This window comes from Oncorhynchus kisutch, linkage group LG1 (assembly GCF_002021735.2).
Source record: "Oncorhynchus kisutch isolate 150728-3 linkage group LG1, Okis_V2, whole genome shotgun sequence".
In the NCBI taxonomy this organism is placed as follows: Eukaryota; Metazoa; Chordata; class Actinopteri; order Salmoniformes; family Salmonidae; genus Oncorhynchus; species Oncorhynchus kisutch.
In genome coordinates this window covers 36,136,893-36,151,305 of record NC_034174.2, presented here as the reverse complement: position 1 = coordinate 36,151,305, position 14,413 = coordinate 36,136,893, and the positions used below count along the sequence as shown (strand labels likewise).

The 14,413-nt window shown below is 42.9% G+C and overlaps 1 protein-coding gene across 2 annotated transcripts in view; it reads left to right on the top strand.

The window, feature by feature from the left end:
• LOC109872995 (SLIT-ROBO Rho GTPase-activating protein 3) overlaps positions 1-14,413 on the top strand; it is a 128,955-nt gene that overhangs the window by 55,831 nt on the left and 58,711 nt on the right. For both annotated transcript variants that reach the window (XM_020464491.2, XM_031822719.1), the window contains one exon: positions 9,801-9,963. In XM_020464491.2, the coding sequence (XP_020320080.1) occupies positions 9,801-9,963 (163 nt within the window). The remainder of the gene's footprint in view (positions 1-9,800; positions 9,964-14,413) is intronic.

The following is a 14,413-nucleotide window of genomic DNA, read 5'->3' as shown; positions in this document are numbered from 1 at the left end:
GAGCTAGGGTGAGAGGTTGGTCTATGCGCGAGGCCAACTTGATCAGGGACTCGAAGTTGTCCGGTGGTTCCCGAGTGGCCAGTTCATCTTGAATGGTGTTGGAAAGACCCTTCAAAAAGCACACTGTGAGCGCCTCGTCGTTCCAGGTACTCGCTGCTTCCACCGTGCGGAACTGGATGGCATAGTTCGTAACGCTGCGCTGACCTTGGTGGAGAGTCAGGAGCTGTTTGGCTGAGTCAGGGCCGCTGGTAGGACCTTGAAATACTCGCTTGAATTCTTCAGCAAAGGTAGAGTAGCTGGCACAGCAGGGACTTTGGGCATCCCACACAGCAGTAGCCCAGGCTAGGGCTTTTTCCGACAGCAGGGTGATGATATATGCGATCTTGGACCGGTCGGTGGGAAACCACGAGGGTTGCAGCTCGAAGGAGAGAGAACATTTGGTTAAAAAAAACTTACAAGCACTCGGATCACCTGAGAACCGTTGGGGAGGCGGCAGACGAGGTTCAGCCAGGGGGTTAACTGCCACAGGCACTTGAATCTGATGTACTGGGGCAGGAGCGGTTGCCGGGGAAAGTCGATCAGATGTCTGCTTTATGGAAGTCAGCATCTCCAACAGAAGTCGAGAATGTCTAGCCATTAAGGCCTCTTGCTGAACCAGAGCAGCTTTGTGGCGTTGGACAGTCCCCCCGTGGTGGGACAGCATGGATAAAATGTCCTGGGTACTGGCTGCCTCTGGGTTCATTTTGTTGGCTCTGTGTTTCTGTCAGGACCCGGTTACGAACTTGTGTCTCCGGTGTGAGAAACAATCACTTAGTAAACTGAGCCACTAATAGGCGGCAGAACCCAGAAGATGAGGCAGACACAGCAGTACTACAGACGGTGATTTAATAAAGAAAAAAGGAAAAGATCTTCAGGCAAAAGTAATTCCAAGAGAAAAAATGTATATCCTCAAAGTGGTAAGAACAGCAGAGAAAAAACAAACCTCAAAGGAATAATAAAAAATAAACAAGAACAAAACCAGAGCACCTCAAGTTCACAGCATGGCTAGGGCTTGGTGCTAACATACAATCACAGAGCAAAGAACTGAGGAAAACTAAGGGTTTAAATACAATCAAGGGAAACGAGGCACAGGTGCAAATAATAACTGGGAACAAGGGAAAACAAAAGGGTCAAAAAGCACAATGGGGGCATCTAGTGACCAAAACCGGAACAACCCTGGCCAAATCCTGACAACTTGAGCGTGCATAACTATTCATCCCCCCAAAGCCAATACTTTGTAGAACCACCTTTTGCAGCCATTACAGCTGCAAGTATCTTGGGGTTTGTCTCTATAAGCTTGGCACATCTAGCCACTGGAATATTTGCCCATTTATCAAGGATGGGTTCCGATGGTGTACAGCAATCTTTAAGTCATACCACAGATTCTCAATTGGATTGAGGTCTGGGCTTTGACTAGGCCATTCCAAGCCATTTAAATGTTTCCCCTTAAACCACTCGAGTGTCGCTTTAGCAGTATGCTTAGTGTCATTGTCCTGCTGGAAGGTGAACCTCTGTCCCAGTCTCAAATCTGTGGAAAACTGATACAAGTCTCCCTCAAGAATTTCCTTGTATTTAGCGCCATCCATCATTCCTTCAATTCTGACCAGTTTCTCAGTCCCTGCCGATTAAAAACATTCCCACAGCATGATGCTGCCACCACCATGCTTCACTGTGGGGATGGTGTTCTCGGGGGAATGAGAGGTGCTGGGTTTGCGCCAGACATAGTGTTTTCCTTGATGGCCATCTGAAGAGACTCCTTCTTCCATATGTTTGTGGAATCTCCCACATGCCTTTTGGCAAACACCAAACGTGTTTGCTTTTTTTTCTTTAAGCAATGGCTTTATTTTGGCCACTCTTACATAAAGCCCAGCTCTGTGGAGTGTAAAGCTTAGTGGTCCTATGCACAGATACTCCAATCTCTGCTGTGGAGCTTTGCAGCTCCTTCAGGGTCATCTTTGGTCTCTTTGTTGCCTCTCTGATTAATGCCCTGCTTGCCTGGTCCGTGAGTTTTGGTGGGCAGCCCTCTCTTGGCAGGTTTGTTGTGGTGCCATATTCTTTCCATTTTTTAATGCTGCTCTGTGGGATGTTCAAAGTTTCGGATACTTTTTTTATAACCCAACCCTGATCTGTACTTCTCTACAACTGTTTGGAGAGCTCCCTGGTCTTCATGGTGCCACGTGCTTGGTGTTGCCCCTTGCATAGTGATGTTGCAGACTCATTTCAGAACAGGTGTGTATATACAGTTGAAGTTGAAAGTTATTTAAACTCGTTTTTCAACCACTCCACAAATTTCTTGTTAACCAATTATAGTTTTGGCAAGTCGGTTAGGACATCTACTTTGTGCATGACACAAGTCATTTTTCCAACAATTGTTTACAGACAGATTATTTCACTTATAATTCACTGTATCACAATTCCAGTGGGTCAGACGTTTACATACACTAGTGACTGTGCCTTTTAAACAGCTTGGAAAATTCCAGAACATGATATCATGGCTTTAGCAGCTTCTGATAGGCAAATTGACATCATTTGAGTCAATTGGAGGTGTACATGTGAATGTATTTCAAGGCCTACCTTCAAACCCAGTGCCTCTTTGCTTGAAATAATGGGAAAATCAAAAGAAATCAGCCAAGACCTCAGAAAACAATTGTAGACCTCCAAGTTTGATTCATCCTTGGGAGCAATTTCCAAACGCCTGAAGGTACCACGTTCATCTGTACAAGTATAAACACCATGGGACCACACAGCCGTCATAATAGTACGCAAGTATAAACACCATAGGACCACGCAGCCGTCATACCGCTCATGGAGGAGATGCGTTCTGTCTCCTAGAGATGAATGTACTTTGGTGCGAAAAGTGCAAATCAATCCCAGAACAACAGCAAAGGACCTTGTGAAGATGCTGGAGGAAACTGGTATAAAAGTATCTGTATCCACAGTAAAACAAGTCCTATATCGACATATCCTGAAAGGCCGCTCAGCAAGGAAGAAGCCATTGCTCCAAAACTGCCATAAAAAAGTCAGACTACGGTTTGCAACTGCACATGGGGACAAAGATCGTACTTTTTGGAGAAATGTCCTCTGGTCTGATGAAACAAAAATAGAACTGTTTGGCCATAATGACCATTGTTATGTTTGTAGGAAAAAGGGGGAGGCTTTGCTTTGCTGCAAGAGGGACTGGTGCACTTCACAAAATAGATGGTATCATGAAGAGGGAAAATTATGTGGATATATTGAAGCAACATCTCAAGACATCAGTCAGGAAGTTAAAGCTTGGTCACAAATGGGTCTTCCAAATGGACAATGACCCCACGCATACTTCCAAAGTTGTGCAAAATGGCTTAAGGACAACAAAGTCAAGGTATTGGAGTGGCCATCACAAAGTCCTGACCTCAATCCCATATAAAATTTGTGGTCAGAACTGAAAAAGCGTGTGCGAGCAAGGAGGCCTACAAACCTGACTCAGTTACACCAGCTCTGTCAGGAGGAATGGGCCAAAATTCAGCCAACTTATTGTGGGAAGGTTGTGGAAGGCTACCCGAAATGTTTGACCCAAATTAGACAATTTAAAGACAATGCTACCAGTAACAAATTGAGTGTATGTAAACTTCTGACCCACTAGGAATGTGATGAAATAAATAAAAGCTGAAATAAATCACTCTCCACAATTATTCTGACATTTCACATTGTTAAAATAAAGTGGTGATCCTAACTGACCTAAGACTTTGAATTGTTGCTAGGATTTAATGTCAGGAATTGTGAAAAACATGTGTTTAAATGTATTTGGCTACGATGTATGCAAACTTCCGACTTCAACTGTAGATTATGTTAATGCATCAGAACATGCAACTCATGTAATGAAGCAGACAATAAAACCATTTTCAAATAATGGCCAAAATAACTTGTGGGAAAACACCATTCTAAACAGCGCACGTGATAGCAGTTCCATATGTGACAGAGATTAAAATCTATTTCAGGAACTTACGTAGAAAGAGGGGGAATCTAAAGATGCAACAAATAGGATAGGTTGCAAATATGACTCGGATTCTGCCTTTGGCTTCTGGAAAAGGAAAGAAAATTGATAATTAAAACAAATGGAACAGGAGATTAATGGCATAGCGTTGTGTCCAATAGGGAAATAAATGCAAGTAAATATAATTACTCCTGTCTATACACAAGCTTGTAGGTCTATGCCTATTTGGGAACCCCAGAATTTGGACAGCTTGCATGGCAATAGGCCTAGCTAATTATTTGCAGCTGTCAGTGAAAAGCATCTAAAATGTGTGAAGATAGTGTCTTGAGAATAATTTAAAATGTTGAGGCAAGAAGGGCAGGGGTGTGTGGCAAAGATATAGGCGAGTATCCGTCTCGCGCCAATTATTGTGCATTCATTGTTTCATTGTGTGAGTTATTTGCCCTTAGATTATTTGCTTTAATAAATTCCCCATTACATATGTCACCTGTAGTAAATATACCGTTAATTCCCATCATTTGGTTACATGAATTTATTACAGTCATTTACCATTCTCATTCTCAGAGTGGAAACATTGTTTGCAGAGTTCACAACCTGCTACACTTGTGAGAAACACGTTTTGTATTTTTTCATAACTATTTATGAGATTTGTAAAAAAAATAATATCTAAAACAAAATCATTGTCTTTTCTTTGGAGTGCTCCACATGACCAATGAGCATGTGTTTGGTTTATCTGGCAGCAGTCCAAACACATAAAATACACACCCTCATACACTTACCCTCGCCTTATGCCCTTGGGGGAATCCCCGTTTCCATCTTGGCTGGTGGTCCAAATGATTAGCCAAGCAAGGGAAGATTGCAACATAAGCCCTTCAGCCCTCGTTTTTAGTCGGCTTTGGGAGTGTACAGTTATGTTCACTCCGGGGCCTGAAACTCCCCATAATTCAATTCGCGGCAATCCTCTAAGAAAAGTCAGCTACTAATGCACATGATGGCACAAGCAAGTCTCTAAAAAGTTTATGTTTTTGTTTGGTTGTCCTTTGGAAATTGTATAGATAAAACATTTTCCTTCTTCAGAAGTTCCAGCTAGGCAGCCTAACGCTAGCTAATTAATTTGCTAGCTATCATACAGTATGCGTATATTAATAGTTATATATCTAATATAAGTAGACATGCACTCATAATTGACTGTAGCGTATATAATGCAACCACAAGCTACCGGTGGCTGAAAACAATCATCTCCGGATGAACGAGTGACGAATCTCTGGCCAAGGGTTGTCCATTTAAAAATCATTCCTTCCTCCCTCCCTCGCCTCTTTTTAATTTTTTAAAATGTATCATATATTTATTTTATTCAATTGTATATGTAGCCGATGTGAAATGGCTAGCTAGTTGGCGGTGGTGCGCGCTAGTGGCGTTTCAGTCGGTGAAGACACTTGCTCTGAGACCTTGAAGTTGTGGAGCGATGGGTAACGATGCTTTGAGGGTGACAGAGCGTCCCTGGTTCACGCCCAGATCGGGGCGAGGGGACGGACGTAAAGTCTATACTGTTACATTGATGCTGTTGACCCGGATCACTGGTTGCTGCGATCACTGGAGGTCAAAAGGGGGGTGAGTAATACCGATGTGAAATGGCTAGCTAGTTAGCGGTGGGGCGAGCAAGTGGCGTTTCAATCGGTGACGTCACTTGCTCTGAGACCTTTAAGTAGTGGTTCCCCTTGCAGAGGTCGGGGCTAGGGGACGGACATAAAGTCTATACCGTTACATATACTCGTCAGAAGTGTTCACTTAATTTGAGGGCTGAGGGGATAAGGTGTGTCTTTTAAGTGTTTGGACTGCAACCACTGTCCTAATAATGTTGAGGGAGAGCGCGCACCTGAGCACGCATAGACATACTTGGCCTGCTGCACAGAAATGTGGGAAAGTGTTGTTGTTTTTTAACATTGACTGCTAATGAATGATAATATATTAATTAATTAGTTCCTCACTATTGGGAAAAGTTATTGGAAAAATCATTCCAACAATCTCCCCCTTGATAATCACCAATCCTCGATGTGAAAGAGCAATGGAAGTTATAGGCCTATTGCTGCATTGGCCTATAGAGTATGAGTTCCATGCGCTAATTTCTTTAGTTGCCATATTACAAAGGCTGTTGATCTTGAGGTGACTTTTAACTTTTAGAATTTTATCATTTTAATTTAGAATGTTATGATTAACCACGTGACAATGCTTTTCCGAAACTAAAACGTTATTATTGAAATGGAACTGTTCCATGAAAATGCGCATAGGAAAAAAAGATACCATGCGTAAGACATATCTTTTGTAACACATATCTAAAATTTCAGACTAATTTCCACTCAAATGAGAATTCACGCATGGACATTTTATCAGCAGACAACGCTCTGACTGATGTGTAGCCACTTTTCGTTGTAGCCATCCTACTTTTCTACGGTAAAATGCAAGAGTAACTTCAAGAAAAACATTAGGAAATGTATCTGGCTACATTCTTTCTACAATTAACAGAAATATCATGTCTATGCATAGTTTTTGCAAAAATGCCTTGTTTTTTTAAATTGATTGCTCATTTAGCATACTTGTGTGGCTGACAGCAAAATAGCGTTGCACATCTGTTGTTAACTGATGGAAATGAAGCTATTTTCTGCCGAATGTGTTACACGAATATATTTTCTGTTAAGGAAAACTATATTTGCATGTTCCTGATCACTCAATTGAATAAAACCCACACTGTTGACCCCTGTCAATACACAGCTGGACTCAACTGCTTTATCCAGTTGTGCCATTTACAAACAAACACGTGACTGAACTACGGTAAGCTTCATAATGTAAAATAATGTTATAGGTGGAATGAAGAACGCAATCTTCTAACATATTGCACAAGTTAACTGCAGGTATTTACTTAAAAAGTAGTTACAAATATTAGAATGTATAGTAAAACTTCAAAGAAATAGTTTAGACAATATTGATGGTATTGAAAAACCAAATACCCTAGTATACTGAATATATGGTATACCGCCTGAGCCTACTGAGGTCTGATTTAGGATCATACTGTCTGTCTGATAAGGAGGCACTGTTATAGTAATGCTAGAGTTGTGACCTGTGGGTTTACAACCCACTGTTCCATTACTATAAAACCAGGGCTGCATTTATCACTCAGTGAAAATAATCAGCTCCCTTCCTCTCTCTCTCTCAGAGCAGAGATGTGTCCTGCTGTAGCCACACAGGCCTAATTGCTTGTCTTTTTGCTCCAAGTTTCTGTGAAATGAGGAAGGCAGCTGGGGAGAAGAGAGCCTGTGTCCTTTTGTCTCTTCCCTCAGGAAAAGGGTTTAACCCACAGCACAGAGAAACAGCCTGGCCAGATTCTCAGATGTCTCTTTTTGGAGGCTCTGCTTATAGTTATGGTCTCGTGGTGTGGGTGGGTGGGTTTTTGCAGTGTTGGCAGTTTCAGTGCTGCATTGAACGTCACAATGAATAGGCTGCTTTGTCACAGAGCATTGGAGCTCCCTCCCCATCTCTCTCTGTCTGTCTGTCTGTCTGTCTGTCTGTCTGTCTGTCTGTCGCCCTGAGCTCCTGTCATGGTAAACAACTGACTTTTTTTTTAATATTCAGGGAAAATAAGTGACTTTACGAGCAGATTAATATTTTATCAGGGATTAAAGTTTGGAGGTGTCTGCTCAGCATTTTTGACGAAACATTTGGAGGAGGAGTACAGTACTATTGACAGAGAGCCTTGTGAATGGAGTCTTGTTGCTTGGATGACTAAGGTGTGTGTGTGTGTGTGTGTGTATGTGAGAGAGCCTGGTTGTGCTTAAGGAGGGGATTAAGCATCTCTGGCCACTCTAAGGGATTAGGAGAGGATAGAGGTGCCTGGTCCCTAGGCCTCTCATCCACAAACACCAATTACACAGCGAGGAGCTACGACTCTAACAGCCAGATAGTTCACTGAAATGGAACTGTTACGGAATGAGGGCTGTGCTGAGACAGAAAATAGGCCATCCCAGAAGGCAAGGAAAACATGATTCATCACATTGAGTTTTTATTGTAGTTAGAGAGTCACCCCCGGTCTATTGTTTCCTCTAGACTAGCTCTCTGAGACAATTCATCACTTTGCCATAGCAACAGAAAGTTCAGTTTAATCATTCTATTATCACTAGTGACCTCTTGATTATTGAACTGGCCCCAATTTGGTTTAATTGGGAGATTTTCTCATCTCATTCAAATTACTTTCCCATTCCTTTTGATTCCAAACCTGTAAAAGTCATTTTTAAACCGTGATCAGCTGGAGAATGCTCAATCAGACCTGTCTCAGCAAATGCAGAAGTCTGAAAACCTGCTTTCATAGTATAATATTAGACACATCAATTTTCTGTCTAACTTCTTTTTCGCACCGAGCATCCTTCCTGAAACGGTGAGTTGACCTGCTATAGCATCTTGCCAGAGTCTTAGAGAGTATGTATTTATGGTTGTGGTAGAACCATATGGCTGTACAGTATATTAGCTGTGTCCATTGTGGTGTCTTGCTGTGGGGGTAAGTGTGGGAATAATGGTAACAGCACTCTAGAGCAGACATATATCAGCTTCTTAGAGGTGATTAGCATTGCGGAAGCTCTCTGTAGAGGGGAGCCTTTGATGTTAATGCTCATCATTTTTCTTTGCAGTAAGTACATGTGCAGTTTTCACCACGGCTCAGTGAAACCCTCTGCTGCTATCAGTGTGTGTGTTTGTGTGGGGGGGGGGGCATTGTGTTTGTGTGTGACTGTGTATGAGTCCACATGTGTGTGTGTGAACATACACTGGAGGGGGATGTAGTGAAAGCTGATTACGCTTCAGTCAGAGCCCATGCCTCTCAGGGTCATTATGGTAACCAGCGTTAAGGATTTAAGCAATCAATGCTGTGTCAAACTGGAGCGCTGCGAGGAGAAACTAATGGCGTCTATTCTAGGCTAGCGCCATCACTGTAGAGCAGGGGAGTCAAACTCATTCCATGGAAGGCCTAGTGTCTGCAGATTTTTGTTTTTTTTCCTTTCAATTAAGACCTAGACAACCAGGTGAGGGGAGTTCTTTACTAATTAGTGACCTTAATTCATCAGTCAAGTTCGGCCCTCCATGGAATGAGATTGACATGTGCCGTAGAGGGAGGGGAAGAGAGATGGCGGAAAGGGAACAGAGATATATAAGGAGGGAATTAGATGGGGAGAGACAGAGAAAGTGGGAATAAGTGAGGGGGAATAAGTGAGAGAGAGAGGCAGAGAAAGCGAGAGTGTAGTGTGATGTCAGTGTGGTTAAGTCTCTGCAGTCGGCCAACAATGGGATCATGTAGCAGCTGTATTGTTTACTTGGAACAGGAATCGGTCTCAGAAGCCCTATTTGTTTTTCCCAACAATGCCTGTGTGTGTGTTGTGTTGCCTGTGTGTTGTCTACCCAGCGCGACCCTGGGCAATATAGGCTGCTCACTCATATTCACCGGGGATGGGCTATGCTTAACTTAATGGCAAGTCATCAACCTGTCAGTCCGTCTGGTGTGCAAAATAAATTATTAGGGTGAAGTCGAAGACTTCTGCTGTGGGACAGACAGATATTTGTTCTGACCATCAACTTTGTCTGTTTATACGCCTATGTGTTGAGCCTGTTGAATAGACACGCTAGTCAGGTAGTAGCCCTTAGAAGTATTGAAATGATAAAAGCAGAGACAACCACATGTATGTACAGTATGTTACAGTAACCCTTTGCTGATCACTCTAACATCACCTCCTCTCTGTGTTGTGTTCAGGAAAGACCAGCACCTGCTGTCCAGTGTGAACTGCTGGTACCTGGTACTGAACCAGACCAGGAGGGAAAGCAGGGACCACGCCACCCTCAACGACATCTACACCAACAATGTCATCGTCCGCCTCGCCCAAATCAGCGAGGACGTCATCCGCCTCTTCAAGAAGGTCTGTCTGTCTGTCATCCTTCTGTCCATCTGCCTATCTCTCTCTGTTTACTCCTCTCCTTATCACCTGTGCTCATGTGTTCAGAGTTGAAGATACAAATGAGCACTATCTTTTATCGTTCGCTTGCTGACCAGTAATGGGCATGATGTCAATTGTCCTTTCTCTAAGATCCTAATCATATACAAATAACACCAGATCTCATTGCTCTTTTGCTTAAGGTTACGACCACATTCAAAACAGTTTTCACCTGAGCCTTTGAAATGAGTGAAAGAAACCAATTTTCCTCTATCCTTTCCATATTCCATCTTTAGTATACCGATTTGATGGTTGAGACTCTGTAAGCAGGGATGTTTTTTGAGAAGCTACATTATCAGCTGACCCGTATTCCAGCACATTGGATTTGTATACCTCTGTCGGGCATAAATAAGTTCCATGTGGCCTGTGGAGTAGTAGTGCAGCAGTAGGGTTAAGATGGAGCAGGGCAGGGTACCCCCTGGCCCCCTAACCACCCATGGGCCCCTGCTGGTGTGAGCAGCATCTGGCCCTGTGTCAGCACATAGCAGAGATGACTGAGGTCTAACCCAAACACCAGACCCCTGTTTACACCTGGCAGGCTTTCCTAGAGGTGAGACCCAACCCGCGCTGCCAGCCTCCATTCACACACTACTGAGAGAGTGTGTGTGTGTGTGTGTAAGCAGGAATGTGAATGGGGGAAACAAGCAACACATGCTTTAGGGAGCACCAGTCAGGGCTGAAAACAGAACAACACAGCCTCCTGTTAGTCAGTACAGTTCCCTCAAGTAGCTTTTCCTCTGGCTGGTAATATGAATGGAGCTACACGTCCTTGCTGGCAGGCCTCGCGGTGACAATGGATAACATGTCAAAGAAATATGCTGCCTAGCTTTGTAGCTGTCATGTAAATGCATGGAGGAGAGAGCTGAATAGGCTACAAGTCGATCACGCTGCCCCGATGATGAAAGTGTTGCCCAAGATTTCTGATATCCAGATAGTCATAAATGAGTTTTTCCTGACCATGTCATCTAAACTTTGACCTGACCACGGAAAAACTCTGTGCCTTTTCTAGACAGGATCTGTTCTGGGAAAAATACACAGGTCTTTGTTGCAGTATTTCTCTCCTCAGTTAGGTGTTCTCTGTTGGAGGTTTAGTAGCCTCAGAGTCTGGTTGATTTTGTCAGCCAATCAAATCTGCTCTACAGTCAGAGGTTCTATGTCTAGAAAGTGAAGTGAGACATTTCTAATCAATACAAAATGTAATAAATATTACGGAATTAAAGGTTCGCTAAATGAGAAGGAGTGGGCTACGAACAACCAACACGAAGGCTGTTGTTCTGAATCATGGTGTTATATGTTCACAAGGATGGGGAGCACAGCATATTATAGCTTCAATTTTAGCTAGCTGGCTAACTCAGCTAGCTATCTGGCTAGCTGGGTGGCAACTTAGCTAGCTATCTGGCTAGCTGGCTGGCTAACTTAGCTAGCTATCTGGCTAGCTGGCTGGCTAACTCTATCTTCTCTACATCGATTTGATGCAGTCAAGACAGGCACTGTCGTGGGATGATAAGAGAACCAGCATCTAACGTTACAAATTTGTATGACTAGCGCAAGCCATCGTGGCTACTTTTTAGTCTCGCTCTCCTTCTCACAAACATATATACACCGGCCCCTCCTCTGCCCGCTGCTGTAGAAGCAGCAGAACAGTCTGCAAAAAAAAAACGACGTTATTTCGACTACAGTGGGGCAAAAAAGTATTTAGTCAGCCACCAATTGTGCAAGTTCTCCCACTTAAAAAGATGAGAGGCCTGTCATTTTCATCATAGGTACACTTAAACTATGACAGACAAAATGTGAAGAAAAAAATCCAGAAAATCACATTGTAGAATTTTTTATGAATTTATTTGCAAATTATGGTGGAAAATAAGTATTTGGTCAATAACAAAAGTTTTATCTCAATACTTTGTTATATACCCTTTTTGGCGATGACAGAGGTCAAACGTTTTTTGTAAGTCTTCACAAGGTTTTCACACACTGTTGCTGGTATTTTGGCCCATTCCTCCATGCAGATCTCCTCTAGAGTAGTGATGTTTTGGGGCTGTTGCTGGGCAACACGGACTTTCAACTCCCTCCAAAGATTTTCTATGGGGTTGAGATCTGGAGACTGGCTAGGCCACTCCAGGACCTTGAAATGCTTCTTACGAAGCCACTCCTTCGTTGCCCGGGCGGTGTGTTTGGGATCATTGTCATGCTGAAAGACCCAGCCACGTTTCATCTTCAATACTTATTTTCCACCATAATTTGCAAATAAATTCAATCAAAAATCCCACAATGTGATTTTCAGGATTTTTTTTCTCATTTTGTCTGTCATAGTTGAAGTGTACCTATGATGAAAATTACAGGCCTCTCTCATCTTTTTAAGTGGGAGAACTTGCACAATTGGTAGCTGACTAAATACTTTTTTTGCCCCACTGTATATGGATATCCCAAAACAGTGGCAAACCGCTGCTAAATTGTTGCCACCGCTGCAAGAAATATGATGTAATTGAAAATATATATATATATTTCTGCTGAGACATACTTTTATAGTCGTTGACTCAATGATTGAAAGTCTATGGGAACATCTAGCATGTCCCCCCGCTACACTTGTCACCACTGTTGAAAAAAATGCTAGGGGAAACACTGTGATTGTCTAGGTCAGTACTTCCCAACCAGCGGTACTAGGACCCTTGGGGGTACTTGACCTATTCACAGGGGGTTCTTAAGAAGACTTATGAGACCATAGACCTACTTGTAAAATGGGGTACTTCAGGGGTACTCCGGCAGAGCAATTGGTGGTACAGTAACAGAAAATAGTTGGGAACCACTGGTCTAGGTTGCCTGTCTGGTATGGTAATGTCTGGTTTCTCACATCCGTGGGAACATTATCAAGGTCTCACAATCTGTTTAACAAAGAAGTAATTGACGCATGTACAGGTAATTAGGTACAATTTTCAGGTAGTTATTGGTGTTTAAAGTACTCCTGTCAAGCCATGGCTCAGTCGAGAACTGCAAGATCTCAGTGGGGTGCACAGTTCAAAATTTGGTCAAGAAAAATAGAACAAACCATTTCAATCAGGCTCCACTGTGTTCATTTTTTCTCTATTTTTAGAGAGATAAGAGAGAATTTCATGAATGTATTATTTTTGTCTCGACAGCCAGAGCAGTTTTAGGCCAGCGCTATCTGACTTGACACATCCATATTCTTACTTGTCCACTCTCTGCTCTGCTCCCTCAGTGCCTCTGCAGTACATTCTCACTCTGCAGTATGTCTGACATCAGAGCCACCCATGCATACAAATGCCATTCACCAGCTGCCAGGAGTCTTTCACATATTTCTCACAAAAAGAGCTTCCCACTTATCATGTTCAGGCCAAGGCACTTTCATATCTGATTTAACATGGCATATTTCCTGTCCTCCTTGGGAGTTTTGATGATGAAGGTAAAATAAAATAACAATTTGCCTCTCTCTCTGGCTCGCTATCTTTGCTCAGTATAGTTTAAAGGGCAGACCACAGAGGGATGCACAAAAAAATGAAAAAAAGAAAGCTCATAAAATTCCATCTCAGCTGGCCCCTCCTCCTGTTGCTATGAGCCCCTCTCTACATGATTGATTGCACATTCCAATTTTGACTCATCAGCCTGCGTATGTTAGGGCTTGGTTTTGATGGTTAAAACTTCTACCTGGTTGGCATAACCCATACAAAGATGTGTGGTCATGTATGAAAAGGGTGTGTGTCTGCCTTCAGGCAAGCTTACTTGCATCTACCTGTATCTCTCTCTCTCTCTCTCTCTCTCTCTCTCTCTCTCTCTCTCTCTCTCTCTCTCTCTCTCTCTCTCTCTCTCTCTCTCTCTCTCTCTCTCTCTGTGTTCGTGTGCGCGCATGTTTAGAGATTAGCCCTGGTGCTTGGCTCTGTGCTGTAGAGTCAGAGTGTAGCAGTGCTGCTGGCTCTATCGATCCCACAGTTTTACCCTCCATATGATTTATGTCCAGGGAGGGCCACCATAGCAGGCAGAACCATAAATCCTAGCAGACATGGATGTATAGGGACCATATATCAGATTCAGTATACCTAGAGCTAGGGCCTGGAACATTATGGCGTCTTAGACAGCGGAGGTTTTGGGCACACTGTGGGAGTGTGAAAAGTCCTTTATGTGTGTGTGGGTAGTATTAAAGATACTGTTAACAATGAAATAGAGTTTGAGATTAAATACTCAAGGTATGTGCTCTAGAAAAAAACTTTTCTGAAAAGGTTAGTCAGAGTCGTACTTCTGTGAAGTAATTAAAGGTGTTATATCCTTTGTGCCTACTTGATTTTCTGCAAAAACACAGTAATGTGTGATGTGGGTGGATTCACATGCCCCTGTAGCCTCAATCTAAGAACAGTTTGTTTTCTGT